The sequence below is a fragment of the Giraffa tippelskirchi genome, chromosome 3 (genome assembly GCF_054371585.1).
Source record: "Giraffa tippelskirchi isolate mGirTip1 chromosome 3, T2T-mGirTip1v1.2.pri, whole genome shotgun sequence".
NCBI lineage: Eukaryota > Metazoa > Chordata > Mammalia > Artiodactyla > Giraffidae > Giraffa > Giraffa tippelskirchi.
The window spans coordinates 75,962,583-75,982,946 of NC_137277.1; the positions used below are offsets into that span (position 1 = coordinate 75,962,583).

The following is a 20,364-nucleotide window of genomic DNA, read 5'->3' on the forward strand; positions in this document are numbered from 1 at the left end:
CAACCCCATGGACTATACAGTCCATGGAATTCTCCAGGTCAGAATACTGGAGTGGGTAGCCTTTCCCTTTTCCAGGGGATCTATCCAACCCAGGGATCAAACCCAGGTCTGCCCCATTGCAGGAGAATTCTTTACCAGCTGAGCCACAGGAAAGCCCTGCTATAAAACCACCCCAGGGAATTGCCTGGGAAAGCTGCTGCCGCTGGGTGCTGAAGGAGCCTGGCTCCCAGGACGAACTAGGAGGTGGAGCAGCTGTGAGCACTGTTGGAGGCTATCTGAACTGCAGCAGCCTGCCTTGAAAGCACACCAAGCCCAGTAGAAATGACCCTTCCTCCTGAAAGGGCTCTGCCACACACAGCACCTTGTCCTGACAAAGCTCAACATCACAGCCACTGTCAAGAGAAAGGTATGTAAATTGCCCATCTTCCTTTTTATAGACACAACTATGAGTGGATTTGGAGCTGAGACAATAAATGGATAATTGGCACATAAGCCATTATTCTTTCATTTCTTGAGTGAAAGCAAAATACCATATCCTGGATACTCTTGCTGGATGTTTTGATCAACTTTTTAATTTCTAAATAACTTTGGTAGAAAATTACTGAGGGAATTTTCTGGTGGTCCAGTGATCGGGACTCCATTCTTCTACTGCAGGGGGCACGACTTCAATCCCTGATCAGGGAACTAAGATCCTGTAAGCTGTGGGCATGGCCAAAAAATAGAGAAAGTAAATTATTCAGAAATTAAAAAGGACATTCATGTTTTCTGTTGTGTAGGGTCTTAGGCAGTACTGTTTCAGACCTATTACTAGTGTTCCCTGGGGTCACTCTCATGCACTGACATGGCTGCAGACGTACACTGCAGTTCACTTGCCAGAGCATGAGTTATGACCTGCAGTGGGTACTCTTAAGCTGGCACAACATCATCCATCAATTCTTTTCCCCTCCCTCTCTTCTAACAAGAAATGTTTGAATGCCTGTTATGGGGTACACACTAGTATAGATAAACAACATAGTAAAAATATCTACCCTCATGGGGAGCCCAAGTTTTGATGGGAAAGGCAACAAAATAAATAAAAATATATAGAATTTTGGTGACAATCAAGGATATGCAGTAAATAAAACAGGGAAAGGTAGATGTAAGTGTTAAGGATGGGAGCAGCTTGAAATAAGGTGGTCAGAGAAGGTTTTACTAAGAACATAAATCTCAGTTTAATCTGAGAGTAATTTAGCATCTTCTCTTGACTTCAAGTACTAGGATATGCTATTGAATTTTCACTGCCAATTTATCCACAGTAATACCAATTACAAGAACTGACTTTAGCTTTTCACTTCTTGAGGTGGCTGGAGCATCAAATTTCCACAGACCTTTAAACCAATTTATATTCTAAAACGTATAACTCGGTGTTTTGCCAACGAGATTTTTTAAATCCAGAATTTGATGGCAAATAAGTCTTTTAAAACAAATAACCTCAAAGAAATAAAGATACTAATGGGAGAAATAGCAAATTTATTATTTTTATTAAAGTATATCAATACCCAGAAACAATAAAGGGCACATTATAAATATGATTACAACACAGTAAGTCAAAGTTTCACTTGAAGTAGAAAAGTTTAAACTGTTTTAAGTATGTCAATGAAGACAAACCAAAAATGTGTTCATTGTAAATACCATTGCATGTAACATTAAGAATTTAAAGCCTTAAAATCTTCTGCTTTAAAGTCTTAAATAACTACAGGTAACTAAATATGTTCAGGAGGCTTTGGGCAGAAAAATCAACTACTTAGGGTCAGCTAGAAAAATCAAATAATTCATTTCTACATTTCTGTTTTTTGTTGTTTTTTTTTAATGTATTGTGGGTTTGCTTGTAAAGGTGTTAACTCACCCAGTTTATTGTGTAATGTAAAAGGACAATACTATGATTTATACTTGCTACATTCCAGAGTCTTTGGAGAATTTACTTTTGAAGGAGACTTTCTAAAGTAGGAAAATCTGTTTTAAAATAGAGGCACAAAGTCCTTGAAATAGTTTTGTCACTCCCTCAAAACAGATGTATATTTGAGATCTGTTCATAATATCTGAGGGCTTCCCTGGTGGCTCAGATGGTAAAGAATCTGCCTGCAATGCAGGAGACTCAAGTCTGATCCCTATGTTGGGAAGATCCCCTGGAAAGGAAATGGCTACCAACTCCAGTATTCTTGCCTGGAGAATTCCATGGGCAGAGGAGCCTAGTGGGCTACAGTCCATGTGGTCGCAAAGAGTTGGACATGACTGAGCAACTAACACTTTCACTTTTTCTATAATATGTGAAATAGAGATTCGTAGTAATAAAGCTCCTTTTTGTAAATAACTTAGGTATGACAGAGTGACATACTCATGGGAAGCCCAATAAACATGTTACATGTATAACCTATCATTGCCTTACATAATACCCCTCATTTAAAAGACGGAATTCCCTTCACTGATTTATTTTAGATACAGCAAACTACTACCATTTAAGAGAAAACAAAATTGATGCTCAATGCCCTTCTGTAGATGTGCTAGAATATACATGTTTGCACTGTAACCAGATCACTACAGGCAGCAACATATAACTACAGACAAAAATAAACTATCCATAAAGAATAAGTTCTATTTAAGGCTTCATGTTCCCAACATTTAATGGCTGAAAACTAAAGAACAATAACAAAGGAAAATGTATTTAAATGAATACTTACATGTGACCAGACAAGGTTTACCCAGCAAATCCTCAGCAATATTAACTATAAAGACAATATTATACACCAATCCAATCTCATATTTAAGAAGATTCTGTCTGCCTTGTTAGGCTTCAGACAGCTTACTGTAGGTTGATTATATTTATGCTGCTTCTTAACAGATGGAAAGTTCATAGCTTTGCACATGATGACATCCTGTCAGGCTATAAGCAATCTTAAAACATCATTTGCATTTATCGCTTCTACTTTTTGCTCCGGCCATGATAAGAAAGCCCGCTTTTTCAAATGCACAGATGTGCTCAATGTGCACTTTCCAACTTACATATAGGAAAATGCTTGCTCTCTATAACGTGTATCTAAGAAGAGCTCAGGGTTTTCTTACTAAAATCTACAGGGCAATGATATTTTCTAAGTCATGCAAGTCTACTTAAAAGCTCTTAAATTCTATCTTAGTTATTATAATTAATTTTAAGTGCATTTTATTCTGAATAATTCAAAGCATATCTTTAAGCAAATTCATAACGAACAGAGTTTAGCCTTGCCAACATGGAGACTTAATTAAAAAAAAGCAACCATTCAAAGCCTCTGGCCAGAAATAAGCTTGTAAATGACTTTGGGCTTTCTAAAAATGTATTTAAAATTTCTTACAAAACCGTAAGTGTTCTTTCCTTAAAAATATGCTCCCTAGTAGAATACCGAACTAGAAAACAGACCACATTTTAAAAATGATTCTTCAGTTTGAAATACTTTCCTACAGATTCAAGGAGATCAGAAAATTATGACATGGAATCCAAAAACAGAATGCTAGGAACCCAGAATAAAAAGTACACAATGTAAGAGCTGCTGCTGCTGCGAAGTCACTTCAGTCGTGTCCGACTCTGTGTGACCCCATAGACAGCAGCCCACCAGGCTCCACCGTCCTTGGGATTCTCCAGGCAAGAATACTGGAGTGGGTTGCCATTTCCTTCTCCAGTGCATGAAAGGGAAAAGTGAAAGTGAAGTCGCTCAGTCGTGTCTGACTCTTAGCGACCCCATGGACTGCAGCCTACCAAGCTCCTCCGTCCATGGGATTTTCCAGGCAAGAGTACTGGAGTGGGGTGCCATTGCCTTCTCCACAATGTAAGAGACTAGCACCTAATTAAAGAACCATACGCTCACAATAATGTAAGAGGGCATAACTGTACAAAAACGTTTAACAAGAAACATGGAATATAATTTAAAAATCAAAATGAAAAGTGGGTGTATTTTCATAAAAGGACATAAAAATTTTGTGAATAATGTAACTACTACATAAGTATTGTGTAAATGTTCAGATTTTGGTTACCTTTTTGGGGAGGTTTAAGATAGTGTTTTTTAATCTTAAATTCTTTACAAAGAAATTTGCCTTCTTCTGAAGTAGCAGATCAAATAGCACTTCACCTTTTTTCTTTCATGGAAATAGTTGCTGGCATAGAAAACTACCAAAAGTTTTAAATCAACTAATTTAATCTTTCATGCTTTAATATAGATTTTAAATGTAAACCTTTTCTTTCTACAGAAATCAATTATTGGTAATACATTGTTATTTTCCCTTAGCAAATCAAAGAAGCATTTAATCCCACATTATAATACTACAGAAAACATGATATAATTAAAAAATTTATTTATACCCTAGTTTAGGACGATCAATTGACCTCTATTTCCTCTTGACAAAAATGCATGAGAAAAGGTTTTTACTAGTTTACTCTCCAAAAAAGGAGAGAAGGTGGCTCTAGAGACCAACTCAGAAATTACAGTTGTCCATCATTGGCTAGAATGTAACTCACGAACTGTTGCTTCTTCTAATTCCTGTAGTTTGTCACATTTATTGCTTTCTTTGCTCCCTTGATATGTACAAAGCTGCTCCAGAAAGCCAGCATTGGGACATATGGAAGGCCTTGCATTTTTCACCAAAGAAAAAGCACTGGTAAATGAGATTTCTTCGGAATTCATTAGGAAGCCTATTATAATTGCAGCAGCCCTGGAAACTCCTGCATTACAATGAACAAGAACCACTCCATCCTATAATAAAACCAAACAAAAATCTTCATTATTTATTTAAGAAAAGTTGTACTGAAATCTTATACTATTTAAAAACTATAAGATAAAAATATTCACTTTATCAATTTAATTGACTCTATTTATTTAATCATCAGAAACCAATGCACTGTAGGGAATGAATGGGGAAAAAAAATAAATCAATTAATCAACACCTTCTTTTCCCACCTCCCAGGTTTGAAATGCTTTGATGATATATTTGGAATCCTGAAATTATCTTTTATTACCCTGAAGTAATCTAGTAAAGTACACATAAAAGTCTAGTAACTTAGTAGCCACAGGCCTAAAAATAAGAGAAAAATCAGAGGAAATATATGTGGAAATATAAGTAAAACCACAATCATAAACTACACAGAAAGCTCATATACTAGGTACATATACTGTTCCTATAAAGAAACTAGTATCACTGGCTTAGAAATCTATCTATAAAATGATCAGTAAAGAAAAAATGTTCTTCCTCTGGATCTATTTTATTCTGGAGGGAAATGACCTAAAAAAATAGTTAAACTTAAGAGGTAGTAAAATGTTGACTCAAATAGCTCATGACAACATGAAGTGGAAAAGGTAATTAGACACCAGCATGAAGTCAATAAATGCAAAACGTTTCAGGTAACTTGCAAATGATACTTTACAAGTGAAAAGGGACACAGTGCAAGACCAGTGCTGATGGGGGTAATATTGCATTAATAATGAATGTGATATCTGATGGATCAGCACTGATACAGGTTGGCTTATCTGGGCCTTTTAAAAGTTAATGATCTTAATGAAATGTAGTGAATGGTGAGCAAACCCTACAGAACCATACATTTTAGTTACTTCATTTCTTGATTTTTCTTTTTGTACAACACAAACAACATGGGAACAGGGAAAGGGAGAAAAAAACCTTGCAACTGAAAACTCTCTGCCCAAAGCATACATTAACAATGCAAGGTACGTGGCTTATTAGATTATTTTACAAGGTAGTTCCTTAGATGCATAAATCCATTGCAAAATTCCTCTCCTAAGTCTATTATAACAAGTGTAGCAAGTGTATCTCACTTCAAGAAACAAAGATGATTCACAAGATTAGTTAATATTTTAAAAATTCTCATATCAAAAAGACAATTTCAATTGTTTATATTTATATATTTCAGAGTCATTTCCAGATATTTTTTTGCACAAGAAAAGCAAAACAAAAATATTCACTATGCATATACAGAACTTTTCTCACTTTGTACAATGGCTCTTTTTAATAAGACTTAAGACATTTTAAAATCATATTACAGTAACCAATGGACACTGCTAATGAACTTCTTTTTAAAAAATAATATTTATTTATTTATTTATTTGGCTGCATCCTGTCTTCTTTGCAGCTGGCAGTATCTTTAATCCTTTCTTGTGGCGTGTGGGCTCTAGTTCCCTGACCAGGGATCAAACCAGGGACCCCTGCAGTGGGAGCTCGCAGTCTTAGCCACTGGATCACCAGCGAAGTCCCACTATTAATGAACTTCTTTTAACGCAAAACAGATTAGATTTTCCAAAGATACTTGGGCTCATAACATTAATAAGAGATACCCTCCAGTGTAATTTTTAATGTTTCCTATGTATCAGTTTTATCTATTTTATGATCTACATACACGCTTTTGAAAATGAAACTAGCTTTATTTTTATTTACAGTGTAATCAGTTTTAGCTATTATTTAATAATGTTAGTATTTTCTTCTCTCTTACATTCTTTATGTAACAGATACTTTTCTGTTAGTTTCTACAGCCTTTGAATTTACTTATTTACCTCTTATTCCTGGGGTATCATACTGCCTTTGAAAGTATTTCCAAAGAAACTACTAGCTTCATATCCCCTTTCAAGAATTCAAAGTAATGACAATTAAATATTTATAAAGCAATTTTTCTTTTGCATTTGCTGTTGTCCTGTGCTTAAAAGGCTTTTTCCTCTCCTTGGTCCAGCTAACCATGGCTTCTAAGAAGCCTGTCTCTCTGCATGAAAGGAGGGCAAGAGGAATATCCAAGACATCTTTTTATGCCTAGTACTTAGTGCAATTTTTGGCACATAGTAGGTATTCCATAAATGTCTGCTAAGCAAAAAAAATTTTGCTATGCATTTTGAGAAAACATTCTCTTAAAAAAATCATATCACTATTTTGCTATGGGCAGATAGGAATTATAGTATTTCCATTTTATGTAGCTTGCTTTGTTCTCATGTTGTTATTAATAGCTTTTCAATTAGATTCCAGCTCCTTAAAGGCAGCAATATACATCCCTTCTATCTTCTCAGAATAAGTAACTCATATTTTTTAACAGATCAAGTTCAGATCTTTTTTAAAAAGTGAGTCTTTTGATGTATAGAAAAATACATTAAAATACTACAAGTGGTTATATGTATTGGTGAAAATGGGTGATATTAATTTTTACTTATCTATATTTTTCCAATGTTATAAACTACTTACATGTTTTAAAAATCACATCTTATAAATAATAAAGTAAATGTGGAATATCAAATACACATTTCATACTAACAAACAAAATCTTTTGCACATAAAAAAAGGGATCAAGTAAATACTCAAGCAAAAGAACCCTTGAACCTATGGAGGTTATCTTACTATTACCACGTCATGTATATTTCTGTCCCTTTAGGCATAAGCCTGGCAGATAACACATTAGGCGGAGATACAGGAAGGCCAGAGAAACCAAACAAACAGGGTTTTATAACTACAGAGGAAAATGAGGAAAGATATGGGGAAATGAAAGACATTCTATTTGGCAGCTGTATGTGAAAAGATGAAAACAACAAACTAGGGCCTAGAAAGGTAGTTTTGAAATGGGCCATTCACAGAGTAATTGCATTTAATAATACCTGAATATACAACAGGCAAAATCATGAAGAGATTTCTTCTAGGAAAAAAAAAATAGACTGAAGAAAATTCAAGAATTCCATTGCTAAAGTTAAACGTGCATCATTTAAACAATAAAGAGGTTTCAGGGTAAGAAAATAATGGCTGAGGCTAAGGTTCCAGTAAAACACATAAGGCTTGAGAAATTAGAACACATTACAGAATTCAAATATATCTTACGGAAATACTTCAGGCATCTCCTCAGATTCCCTTGATGCCATCATCTCATGGACCCTCAGCTTGTTCCACCTCAGCTGCCACCTCTGTGGCTGACTTTTTCCCGTAGGCCTATTGAGTTCTGCTTGCCTAAGAACACCTGGCTCTTCCCTCATGTCAGTCTCTGCACAGACTGGTACACCCTGAGTTCTGGATTCTCTTGCTGCTTCTGAACTTGGATGGCAAGTCACACCACAGGGCTTCAAGGTGACTGCCGAAAAAGTAAGGTGCTGTAACCTGGAATTGTGGGGTTAGTTACCTCTCCATGCGTAAACTCTGACCAATGGGAAACAGGAGCTGACAGAGAGCCAGGCAGATAAATTCTCTCTTTCCCAAAATCTGTATTGAGGTGCAGTTTCTTTGGATTCCCTGCCTGGGGATGTCTTGGGTACCACCTTGCCAAGGAACCAGCTATTTCGCTATCAGCTCATTGTGAAGCTGTGCTCAGCAAGGTAAAAACATCATCTTACATGGCTTCTCATCCTTTTCTGAATCACTTCCCTTTCTTCTCACTCTCACTGCCTAGGGACTGCACCTCTCAAATGAAGCATCAGCTCTAAATCTTTGCCTCAGGTTCTGTTTTCTGAGAAACCCAAACTAAGGACCACTTTAATTAACTATTATCCCTTTCACTTTTTACTTGAAACATGTATATGTTTAATGTCTAATGTGACATGTCTAATATGTCTAATATGAATATAAATATGAATAATGTTTACATTTTTCCATTACCATCTAAGGCATATTATACATCTCCTTAGAAAAGCAGCTAACACAGAAACATTATCACTTTTATTTCTAACACTATTAGCTGGTACGCTGGCATGTGACAATCTAGAATCTATATAATTTTTCACAAGCTAAAAGAGTGGCCAATATTAGGCTTTGAATTAGAAAACCTCTTCCTTTTTATTTTTATCCAAATATCTACTATTAAATAAGGTTGAATAGTTTAATATATTTCCAGCAATCTAGAGGAAGGTATATAGAACAGTGTTGGGCACATAAGGCACTCAATAAACATTACTAAATGAAAGGAAGGAACGGAGAGAGGCAAGGAGATAAGGTATAAGGAAAATTATTAGAATTTAATTAAGCTATAACGTTAACTATCGTTTATTGCCAAGTGCTCCATGACAGTTAACTTTTCTCTATAAGTGCTTCTACATTCCTATCTATTTATCTCACATAAATTTTATAAGAATTATATATTGACTAAAAATGATATAATTTCAAGGCATAATAATTGGTAAAGCCAACCTAGAAGCCCTGCCTGTCAGAGTGTTCCCTTGGATCTAGTACCAAAATTAAAGTATTGTATTTTCTGTGGGTCTTCTAAAGTCAGAGAACCAATGGACAGCTTTTGATCAGCATTTTCAAACAATCTTAGTAATATTAATCTTCATAAACACACTAAGGACCAGAGCAGCCTCTGTTCCATAGTTCACCTGATTACCTTGCAAAGTGGTCAGAGGGCAGATGGTTAGAGACGAGCAAAAGGAACCTTAGTATTGGGTTGGCCAAAAAGTTCATTCGGATTTTTCTATAAGATGTTACGGAAGAACCCAAACAAACTTTTTGGCCAATCCAGTTGAGCAGATAATTTTAAGTCCTAACGTTTCTTAGGAAGGCATAGGAAGATGAGAAATTAAAGTTGAAAAATAGGGATTTCCCTGGTGGTCCAGTGGTTAAGAATCTCCCTCCCGATGCAGGGGATGTGGGTTCGATCCCTGGTTACAACAAAGATCCCACATGCTGTGGGGCCACTAAGCCCAGGTGCCACAACTACTGAGCCTGTGAGAGTCCGAGTGCCACAAAACAGAGCATATGCGCTCTGGAGTCTGCACACAACTACAGAGCCCATGCACTCTGGAGCCCGAGTGCCACAACTAGAGGGAAGCCCACAGGCTGCAAGAAACAACCTGATGCCACATCATGACCCAACGCAGTCAAAATAGTAATAGTAAATAAATGCAAGAAAATAAAGTTAAAAGTAAGTACCTCACTGGAAGAAGAGCAACTGGAGGACTAAATAATCATAGGAATTAATGAAATATTGTTGAAGGGGAAATTTCATAATAGTTCTTACATATTCACTACAGAAAGAAGTGGATAAAGGACCAATATTTTAAAATGTCTGTTCTTCAGTGTGGAGATTCCTTAAAAAACTGGGAATAGAACTGCCATATGACCCAGCAATCCCACTGCTGGGCATATACACCGAGGAAACCAGAATTGAAAGAGACGCGTGTACCCCGATGTTCATCGCAGCACTGTTTACAATAGCCAGGACATGGAAGCAACCTAGATGTCCATCAGCAGACGAATGGATAAGGAAGCTGTGGTACATATACACAATGGAATATTACTCAGCCATTAAAAAAAATACATTTGAATCGGTTCTACTGAGATGGATGAAACTGGAGCCCATTATACAGAGTGAAGTAAGCCAGAAAGAAAAACAACAATACAGTATACTAATGCATATATATGGAATTTGAAAGATGGTAACGATAACCCTATATGCGAGACAGAATAAGAGACACAGATGCATGGAACAATTTTATGGACTCTGAGGGAGAAGGTGAGGGTGGGACGTTCTGGGAGAATAGCATTGAAACATGTATATTATCATATGTGAAACAGAACACCGTTCCATGTTCGATGCATGTGACAAGGGCTCAGGGCCGGGGCAATGGGATGATCCAGAAGGATGGGATGGGGAGGGAGGTGGGTGGGGGGTCCAGGAAGGGGAACACATGTAAACCCATGGCTGATTCATGTCAATGTATGGCAAAAACTATTACAATATTGTAAAGTAATTAGCCCCCAACTAAAATAAATAAATTTATTAAAAAAAAAAAAAATATTAAGTCACAATAAAAAAAAATAAAATAAAATAAAATGTCTGTTCTTGAGGAGCTGTAAATCAATACCAAACTTACCTTCATTTTTGCTTGTTCAATAAATTCAAAACATTCTGGAAAATAAGACAGGATATTGGTCTCAGGCAGATCCAATATAGAAATATTCTTATATATAAAGTCATTGAGGAAAGCATTTTCAACTCCATATGCAACATTGAGAATATGAGTCACCTTAAAGAGAAAAAAAGATAATTTTTAAAAATTCACATGAATTAGGTTAATTAAACCTAAAAAATTAGGTTTAAATAAAATTAAACCTAATTAGGTTACTTAGGTTAATTAATTAGGTTAATTAAACTGAGATGTTGAAATCTGTAACAATAATACATAATTTAAGCATGACTCACTTGGGCTTCCCAGGTGGCTCAGTGGTAAAGAATCTGCCTGCAATGAAGGAAATGCCAGAGACGTAGGTTCGATCCCTGAGTCGGGAAGATCGCCTGGAGGAGGAAATGGCGACCCACTCCAGTATTCCTGCCTGGAAAATTCCATGGACAAAGGAGTCTTCTGGGCGACAGTCCAAGGACTCAACACAAAAGTCAGACACGACTGAACACATGCACACTTGAATAACACTTCCTTCAGGGAGCCTTCTCTGTCTGCCTCATCCCTTACCAGAAGTGCTATTTCTACACACTCATATTTGTTGTTACTGTCGTTTAGTCGCCATGTATCACATCTGACTCCTTTTGTGACCTCCATGGACTGTAGCCCACCAGGCTCCTCTGTTCGTGGGATGTCCTAGACAAGAATACTGGAGTGGGTTGCCATTTGCTTCTCTAAGGGATCTTTCCAACCCAGGGATCAAACCCACATCTGCTTGGCAGGCAGTTCTTTAATACTGAGCCTCCAGGGAAGCCCGTATACTTCTATAGTACCCTCTATGTACCTTACAGTAGCCCTTATCACCGAGAGTTTGTCTCCCACATTGTACTGGAAACTCCATCAGGGTAGGGACCATATTTAGCCTACTCACTTTTATAAGTAAGCACTGTGAGTGAGCAGGAAACTTCACACAGAAAGTACTTAAAATATCTGTTGAATAAATCAATTAATGCCCATAAAAAAATTAAAGTAAGGGAAGTGCATTAGTAGCAATAACTTCCCTTTCAATAATTATTTACCTACTTTCCTTTTGTATTCTTTATAAGTACAGTCGTTCTCAAGTGTGGCTACACACTAGAACTACCCAGTGAGCTTTTTAAAAGTTCAATAGGTACACCCTGAGTTCTGGATTCTCTTGCTGCTTCTGAACTTGGACGGCAAGTCACACCACAGGGTGCTGGGTTTGGTTTCAAGGTGACTGCTCACCCAGTGAGGTTTTAAAAAGCACCAATGCCACAGGGTCTCAAACCCAGAAACTCTGATGAATTAGTCTGGTTGAAAGGTGGGATGGTCGTGAAAGATTTGCTTTCAAATGGCACATGTGAGCAACTTTGCCCTCCATCTACGCATCCAGGCTCCTTTCCTGGAGTCCACCAAGCAAATGGAAGAAGCCATGTGGGAAGTTCGTTAAGAGAATCCAAAGGCTAAATGGATCGGAAAAAATGAGTCCTTGTTTCTCATCAGGACATGCTTCTCACTGTATTTATTCTTTCTCTTCACCTGGGTCTTAGGTTTTGCCAGATCTTTGTATTTTCTTATATTTCACACATATTTTAGAGTATTTGTCCAGTTCTGCCTTTCCTGCCCCCACTACCCTCACAGATGTGGCTCTGGCAGTGCCTCGCTCCTTCCCCCAACACAGCTAATTGGATTCTGGTGGACACCTGACTTAAGCTAGACTGATTTAAGAAATTTAGAAAGAGGTGTACGAAAGAGAATAATTCACAAATTCAAGAGCTTTAAGACAGCCATTTTGTATTAAGTGTTCTGAGAAGCTGAAAGATCCCTGCTTCCAAATGAGAAGAGCAGATGTGCAGAGAGGGGCCGTGTGCCAGCGGACAGCCTTCTAATCTCTGGCACAGCCACTCTTCTCCCAGGTTCCAAAGAGCTCCCCTCGCCCTCGCCCCCCCCCCCCGCCCTGAGATCATCATATGCATTCTCTTTCCTTGCTCAGGTTTCTGTGGTCCACAGCCAAAAGAGTATTGATTAAGATATTCAGGGAACTAGACCTCATGAAGAGAGGGCCATAAGCTATTTACAAACCTAACTGCTTCGTGGAGGAAAACAACAGAAAAAAACCTCTAATCTACTCAAGAGGGGAGATGGGAGAATCAAGACAGAAGGGAAGAACATTTTTAGAAGATACTGTCTGAAATGTCCTTCTGCTTTCCCTGGTGAAGGCCTCTCAGGCTATGTCAAGTTACCCTCCCACTCCAAGAGTACCTCTGGCCAGGGCTGTATGCCTCTGCCTTTAATTACATAATAAATATTCCAATGTTGTGTAATACTGATGTGTTTACCCTGTCTTTAGAACTATATTCTACATCCCCCAAAGACCAAAAATGAGGTCTGACCACTTACAGAATATATCTGTATCTATACAGCTTTCCTATCTATCACAGGATTATGAAGATGACAAAATGAGAATCTTGGGGAAACCTGCTGAAAGGTAAAAGTGCTTTACAAATATTGTGGGCTATTAAACTATCCAATGTCTAAGTAGTTTAGCTGCTTGGAAATGCAATTTATATGTGTACTGATTCAAGGATCCTACTTGAAAAGAACTGTACTAAGTCACAGGTCATGGTGGTGGTGCTGGAAGTGTTAGTCACTCAGTCATGTCCCAGTCTTTGCGACCCCATGGACTGCAGCCTGCCAGGCTCCACCGTCCATAGAATTCTACAGGTAAGAATACTGGAGTGGGTTGCCATGCCCTCCGCCACAGGATCTTCCAACCCAGGGATCAAACCCAGGTCTCTTGCACTGTAGCAGATTCTCTGCCATCTGAGCCACCAGGGAAGCCCAAGATGGTGGTGGTGGGGACCTAACCTAAAACCTTTTTAGTAATCAAGCATACTTCCAAAATGCAGTTTCAGAGGTCCTTTCAATGGATGACCTTGGGATGCCCTTTAAAATAGGGATAATAAGAACAGCCCCTTCATTGAGTACTTAGTATGTGCTAAGCACACAGGTTAACTCACACCTCACATTTAGGCAATATCAAAAATTTATTTTTTGAAGTCGTTCAAAAATCAAAACATTATTAAAAAAATTAAGAGGTCTTGCTCTTCAACCTGTCCTCCTCTACTCCATTATCGCCCACCTACATGGTAACTACCTTTATCCATTTCTTATATATTCTTTTAGGGTATCTTTAAAAGATATTTATATCTTATAAGATAGATATTTATATCAAATATTTTATTTACTCTCTTACACAAAGGCAACACTGTGGGGATTTAAAATGTCCTTCAGATCCTTTCATATCAGTATTTAAAGACTTTTGTGTGTGTTTCATTTAACCAATTCCCTACTGATGGAAATGTAGGTTCCTTTCAATCGTTTGCTATTATAAACAGTGCTGCAGTAAATAACCTGCAACACTCCTGAAGCATTTCTTTTTACCTTGAGTCTTTTCAATGTATCCAGATCATGAGCAGCATCTTGTGACCCTATAAGAAATAAATCACATCACCTTGAACATAAAAATAATTATCCTGACTTTTAATCTGAATTTTGTAACAATTCTGTTAGTTATTCATTTATTTTAAGAAATACATCTTGGGAGGACCTGAGTCCAACTCTTTGAAAGATAATTCAGGAATATTCATAAAAAAATATTCATCCTGTAAATACTTTTGGACTCTGAAATCCCACTTCTAGGAATTTTTCCTAGAAAAATTGGGCCATTGATGGGGCATTGAGTTTGGGTGGATTTTTGTTTGTTTTGTTTTTGTGGGGTTTATTTTGTATTACCAACAATACTGTGAAGAACATCCTAATAGCTAATCTTTGCAATATCCAGAACTTTTAGGAAAAATTGCTAGAAGTGGAATTTCAGAGTCCAAAAGTATTTACAGGATGAATATTTTTGATGCATATCCCGTGAAAATATATATGGCCCTTTGAAGTGAGAAATGTAGAAGAATATTTATTGCATGGAAACATATTTTCAGTATATTAGGTGATAGAAACAGGTTACAAAACATCAATCATTTTTGTAAAAACAAAAACGATGTATATGCTTAAAAATGGGCAGGAAGTATATAGAACAAAATGTTACAGCAAGATGATAGGTGACTTTTTTCTTCATGCTCACGTGTACTTTTTACAGTAAGTATCTATTTCTTTTGTAACTGAAGAAAAGAATATTAAAAAGACACCCACAAAATGATTTAGCGCCAACTCATCTGGGAACACTCAGTAGCTCAAAGCAAACACTGTTGGTCTACAGAGTTCCACCCACGGTCCATGCACAGCTAGGGCTGTACCCTTTTCCGGTTTCTCCCTGTGCAAGTTGGCTTTCCAGATCTCCTACATTTGAAAAATGACTCTAGTTTATAAGCAAGTTTATACAGGAGAATAACTAGTTAAAATAAAGTGAGTTGCACAGCTGAAAAAATAGGGCATTTATTATTTAAAGATTTCAAGTATTTTACTTTCCTGAATTAGGTTCCATTTCTATAGAAAACATTTTTTTCACCTTAACTGTCTGGGAAATCTGCCAGCTTCTACCATGTGATTTTAGGTAGCTGGAAGGTCAGCAATATGCTGGTTGGCCAATATTCTCTTGGTAATACAAAGCTCACAGGCTCCTTACTGAATCTACATTCAACTTTATTCTACTTAAAACTTAGCCTATCAAAATATTAACATTTGTTAATGGTAGATGTGTAATTGCTATAGTCTGTAATTTTTTACACATTTGAAATACCTCATAATTTAAAAATAAAAATAATTTCTCCGTTTTCTGTAGGAAGTCCTATTCATCTCCAGGAGGAGAAATGGGTTCAAGTAAGTTAACTGAAATTTGGTGGTTTTATATGCATGCTATCTTTTAAATAATAATTCCACTCTATTTCTTACAATAGAAAAAAGACAAGAAAAGGAAGAAACATGCATGAATGAAACTCTCTTTTTTCTACCCTCAACTGTCATTATTGTATTTCTCAAAGCTGGATATTTTCATTATTTCCATTAAATACATATACACCCCAAACAGAATGAGTTAGTCATTTTCCAGAGCTGGTTGCTACATTTTGAAAATGATTTCCAGACTATGAATATATTGATTCAAATTTAGTGTTCTTGAGACCAAAGCAACTGACTTTTCAAACACAAGGAAAATTATATGAGTGTTAACAGTGTGGCCGGATAATTTTAGTCAGTACAAATGGACTTTAGGTAATTGTCCTGTGTGTTTCATCTAATACTTAGTAGTATTCAGTTCATGTTGCTTCTCTCTAAATTCTAGATATAAACATTAGCTTTTCTCCAATTTTAAATGGTTTCTTTGTGTTGCAGTCTTCCATTAAGCTTTTGTTGGAAAAAACACTTATTATTAAGAGAAATACTCTAAATCATTATAACAATGTGTTATTTAAACCTTTGTTTTGAAAAAGTAGAATGTATCCTTTTATAAACTTCCTTAATTAACATTTTAAAACAAATATCAATTTTAAGAATTTTATGATTTTAACAGTGGCAACATTAATCTATGATTGTGTTAAATTTAATAGAACTGAATAGCAAATCAATTTTAACTGTATGGTAATTTTAAATAACAGAAAAAGAAGTTGATGAATAGGACTACAACTAAAGAAATAAGTTTAATAATAATAATGTACAGTTATATTTTACATTGACACAGCCCAATAATATTCATGACCCTGGCCAAAAATTATTATGGAAATATTATAGATGAAGTAACTAATTAGAAAGCATATTACATGCTATTGGAATTGGGACTTCTAACAAGTTTAGTGTTTTGCAATCATATGTATCATAAAAAATAGGCTATGTAAGATCTCTAGAATTCTGTTTCTGTTTTTAATGAAAATACCAAATATTACACAAATTCTGATGTAGCATGTCTTAATTTACAAATCTCTATTTTCATCATCACAGAAATAGACCAAAAAAACTATTACTGAAACAAACCAAAAAGATATTATTGCATTACTGAAAAGGGAAATAAATAATATTCTAAAGAGAAATGTTTTGGGGAAATTTGTAGGAGTGAATGTTCATAAATGGATAGAAACAGGAGCATACATTTCTATAATGATAAGGTAAAATAATATTCATGAAAGAATTTTATAAAATAAAGAGCTCTACAATTTAATGTATTATCTGCCTTCTAAAAATACTGAGTTTCCTAGATATCTGAAATCCTCTATAACCTTATGTGTTAGTTGCTCAGTCATCTCCAAGTCTTTGCAACCCCATGGACTGTAGCAAGAAAACTGGAGTGGATTGCTATTTCCTTCTCCCAGGGATCTTCCCGAACCAGGGATCGAACCGGGTCTCTCACAGGGCAGGTAGATTCTTTACCATCTAAGCCACCAGGGAAACCCTTATAACCTTACAAAGGATTCCCAGATTTTCACCTTCAATTGAAGCAAAGATCTCAAAATGCCACCAATTGGGACTTTGTAACAAGATGCACATAACAAGAAGTAAGTGTACCTTTTAAAACTACCCAAGAGAAATGGAATTTTCCACCTTTACAAATCAAGTTGGATTTAAGAAAAGTCCTAATGAGATTTGTTGTAAAAATATAATTTGCAAAACCAAGGACAAAAATACTCACTAACTATGATCTTTCATCAACCTGTTAGGTATTTCAAGGGCCTATGTAAGATCTTTGAAATGCAGGAGCTTGGGTAAATTTATGAGCAAACTGAAAAAGATAGATCATATTTGTACAGCTTTCCACCTTCTTTATCCACCACCTGAAACAATATTTAATTTCACGTGTGTATTTAATTTCACATAGTGCTAGGTGGGAGCTGTGTTGCTTTGAAGAGATAAGGAAGTTTTTTGAAGCAACCTAGAAACAACCCCTGTATCAATCAGGAGGAAAAACTTTAAATGTAACCATCCATAGGTTCCCTCGTGAATAATTTATTTGTAACCATCTCCCTCTCTTGTAATCATCTCCTTCTCCCAAGAAAGGAGGTTGTACCTGATGAAAATATCTCATGTCCTGATCCAAAGAGGAGACGATGTAAGGATCAGTTTCAGAGGTCCCTCCCACCACTCATTCAAGATCCTGGTAAGGTTCCAATGCCAGTCTTAGAATACTACCTTGATCAGCCCACTTTGGATAAGTCTAGATTTAAAAAATAAGCAAAGTTCATGAAGACTCTGAAACAGTAAACGGTATTTTTAAATTCTACCATAATTATTTTAAACCATTATTACTACAATAGAAGCCAAATAACCAAAAAATGTGCCTGGATATATTTCCTTTCCTAGAAACGGTGTGCAAATCCTGGGTGAAATTTTCAGACTAACTAAATGACCCACTAAATTTTTCACTGGGCTACAGAAACTAACTGGACATATTTATTTGGTGCATTTAAAGACAGGTCATGTAACAATGCACACAATATATACTACAAAAAATAACTCAAATGTATACTGCAATTGATATGTTTCAAAAAACTTTTGCAACTTTAGGACAACCCTATAAGATAAGCAGATATCCTTGACTTCCCTGGTGGCTCAGACAGTAAAAGTGTCTTCCTACAATGCAGGAGACCTGGGTTCAATCCCTGGGTTGGGAAGATCCCTTGGAGAAGGAAATGGCACCCCACTCCAGTACTCTTGCCTGGAAAATCCCATGGACAGAGAAGCCTGGCAGGCTACAGTCCATGGGGTCGCAAAGAGTCGGACACAATTGAGCGACTTCACTTCACTCACTTACTTCAGCTTCACAGAAGGCCAGAGAGAATTAATGGAGGGCCACAGACAATTAATGACTTGCACTAGCTCATCTACTGTAAGTAGAGTAGGAAGAGTGAGGCTGAAAGCCTGGACTCTTGGAGGCAGTATACATTAACGATGGAGAGCAGGAGTGTTATCAGACTTGAGCTGTGCAAGTTATTTAACCAATTGTTAAGTTCAATTCCAGTGTGAAAAATGGAGCTGATGATCTCTGTTTCACAGAGCTTTTAAAAGGAGTGTGCACATCACACAGCATCTCACTGGCTATTTCTGACTCCTAATACAGTGTTCTTTTTACACAAGAGGGGCTTGGCTATATAAATATTGAAAAATCATTGATTTTTCCAAGTCTTAATTTCTCTATTCATAAATGAAAAATTATTTAAACCTACTTAAAACACTGTTGACTATTTTTTAAGAACACTGCATCATATTTGTGCCAAGTTAACAAGTTTGCACGTTTACATCTGGGCTTCATTTGCTATTTGTGAATTACATGTTGTGCAGGGAATCTGTATTTATCATAATACAAGAAATCATAAACCATCAGACTCATAGCTATAAAATAACAATCTACCTTCTTAACAGTCCAAAAAGAGCAAGAACAGATGTGGCCACAGGAGGCATGCACTCCATACAGTTGTAACCCCAGGGCAGGCAAACAAGCACTTGTCTTTTCAAGCATTAACTTTTCTACAACTTAAACCCTCATCACTTGTAGTCTTGCCTAGTAAAAGCATTATTTTTACTTTGATAATCTTTTAAGGCTATATCCTTTCATAATCCAATAAACAGACCACCAATGTGTTGTCCTCCAGACAAGTTAGAAAAACAGGAAAAAACGCTTTTCTAAAATTCAAATACCAGGTGCTATGTGCTACTAGAATCTATGCCTCTTAGGTTCATAGTGTGGCAGAAACAGTCCTAGGCAGCTAGTGGAAGTTCCATACCCAGAAAAGCAAACATTTCAATTTTCTGGCGCTTTTAGCTGATAGCACAGACTACTATATACTAGGGAGAAAAACGATAAGTAATACGGTTAAAAGAACTCAACGGTTTAGCGGCAAATCAAATATACTCACCCAGGAGCAACCATGGCTTAATAACACCAACTTTCAGGTCCAAGCTAAGGTCCTGCACATAACCACAACCTCCCCCGCCGCTTGGCTCTACTTCTTCCACAACATGAATTCTGGCATCTTTCCATGTTTCTATAATTTTCTTTCCAGTTAACGTTGTCACCCTGGTGCACTGCTTCCTGAGATTATTCCGGGAGAATGCCTTAATTTCCTGGTTAAGGGAGTGCATTACCTGAGCAGTGGCTAGGAACAAATACAAGCAAATCCAGCTAGCACAGTGATGGACCGAACTGAGCGTCCCTCAGTATTCAGGTAACAAAAACAACCTCGTGGGCACACGGCCCGGCAGGTAACACTAGCTAACACTCGCCGGGAGACGAGCGAGCCCGGCTCCGTTTTTCCCAACGCCTCAATGTAAAGAGGAGTTTGATTGGCCATTGAGAAAGGAACGCCGATTGGATGCTGTTTCTCCTTCCTGTTAGCGGAAAAGAACGCTATCCTGGCAGAGGTGTTTCTTCTTGTTGCTCCTTAAAGCTATCTTTTTTATTCACGTCAGTTGGTAAAATATAAGAGGTAATTGGCGAGCTGGTATTTCCTCGCCCCTTATATCCGGTTTTCCGGATATA

At 36.9% G+C, this 20,364-nt stretch overlaps 1 protein-coding gene across 3 annotated transcripts; it reads right to left on the reverse strand.

Moving 5' to 3' along the window:
* Positions 1-1,492: 1,492 nt before the first annotated feature.
* DUSP19 (dual specificity phosphatase 19) lies at positions 1,493-20,154 on the reverse strand. Of its 3 annotated transcripts, none has more exons than XM_081580963.1 (4): positions 19,742-20,154; positions 14,334-14,380; positions 10,842-10,876; positions 1,493-4,757 (listed from the first exon to the last, which is right to left on the reverse strand). In XM_081580963.1, exons 1-3 carry the CDS (start codon positions 19,965-19,967, stop codon positions 10,844-10,846), a joined length of 306 nt encoding a protein of 101 aa, XP_081437089.1. In that variant the 5' UTR covers positions 19,968-20,154; the 3' UTR covers positions 1,493-4,757; positions 10,842-10,843. The 3 variants fall into 3 exon arrangements, with proteins under 3 accessions (XP_081437089.1, XP_081437087.1, XP_081437088.1); XM_081580961.1 differs by having other exon boundaries at positions 10,842-10,994; XM_081580962.1 differs by lacking the exon at positions 10,842-10,876.
* Positions 20,155-20,364: the final 210 nt, after the last annotated feature.

What these genes read in the sequence shown, in the direction of transcription:
- DUSP19 (XM_081580961.1), bottom strand. Translation starts at nt 19,967, where the DNA reads ATGCACTCCCTTAACCAGGAAATTAAGGCATTCTCCCGGAATAATCTC. An exon ending in TAAGCCATGGTTGCTCCTGG is followed by an intron (nt 14,381 to 19,741) that starts GTGAGTATATTT and finishes TATTTCTTATAG; the next exon opens with GGTCACAAGATGCTGCTCAT. An exon ending in TTGAACAAGCAAAAATGAAG is followed by an intron (nt 4,758 to 10,841) that starts GTAAGTTTGGTA and finishes GTTTTATTATAG; the next exon opens with GATGGAGTGGTTCTTGTTCA.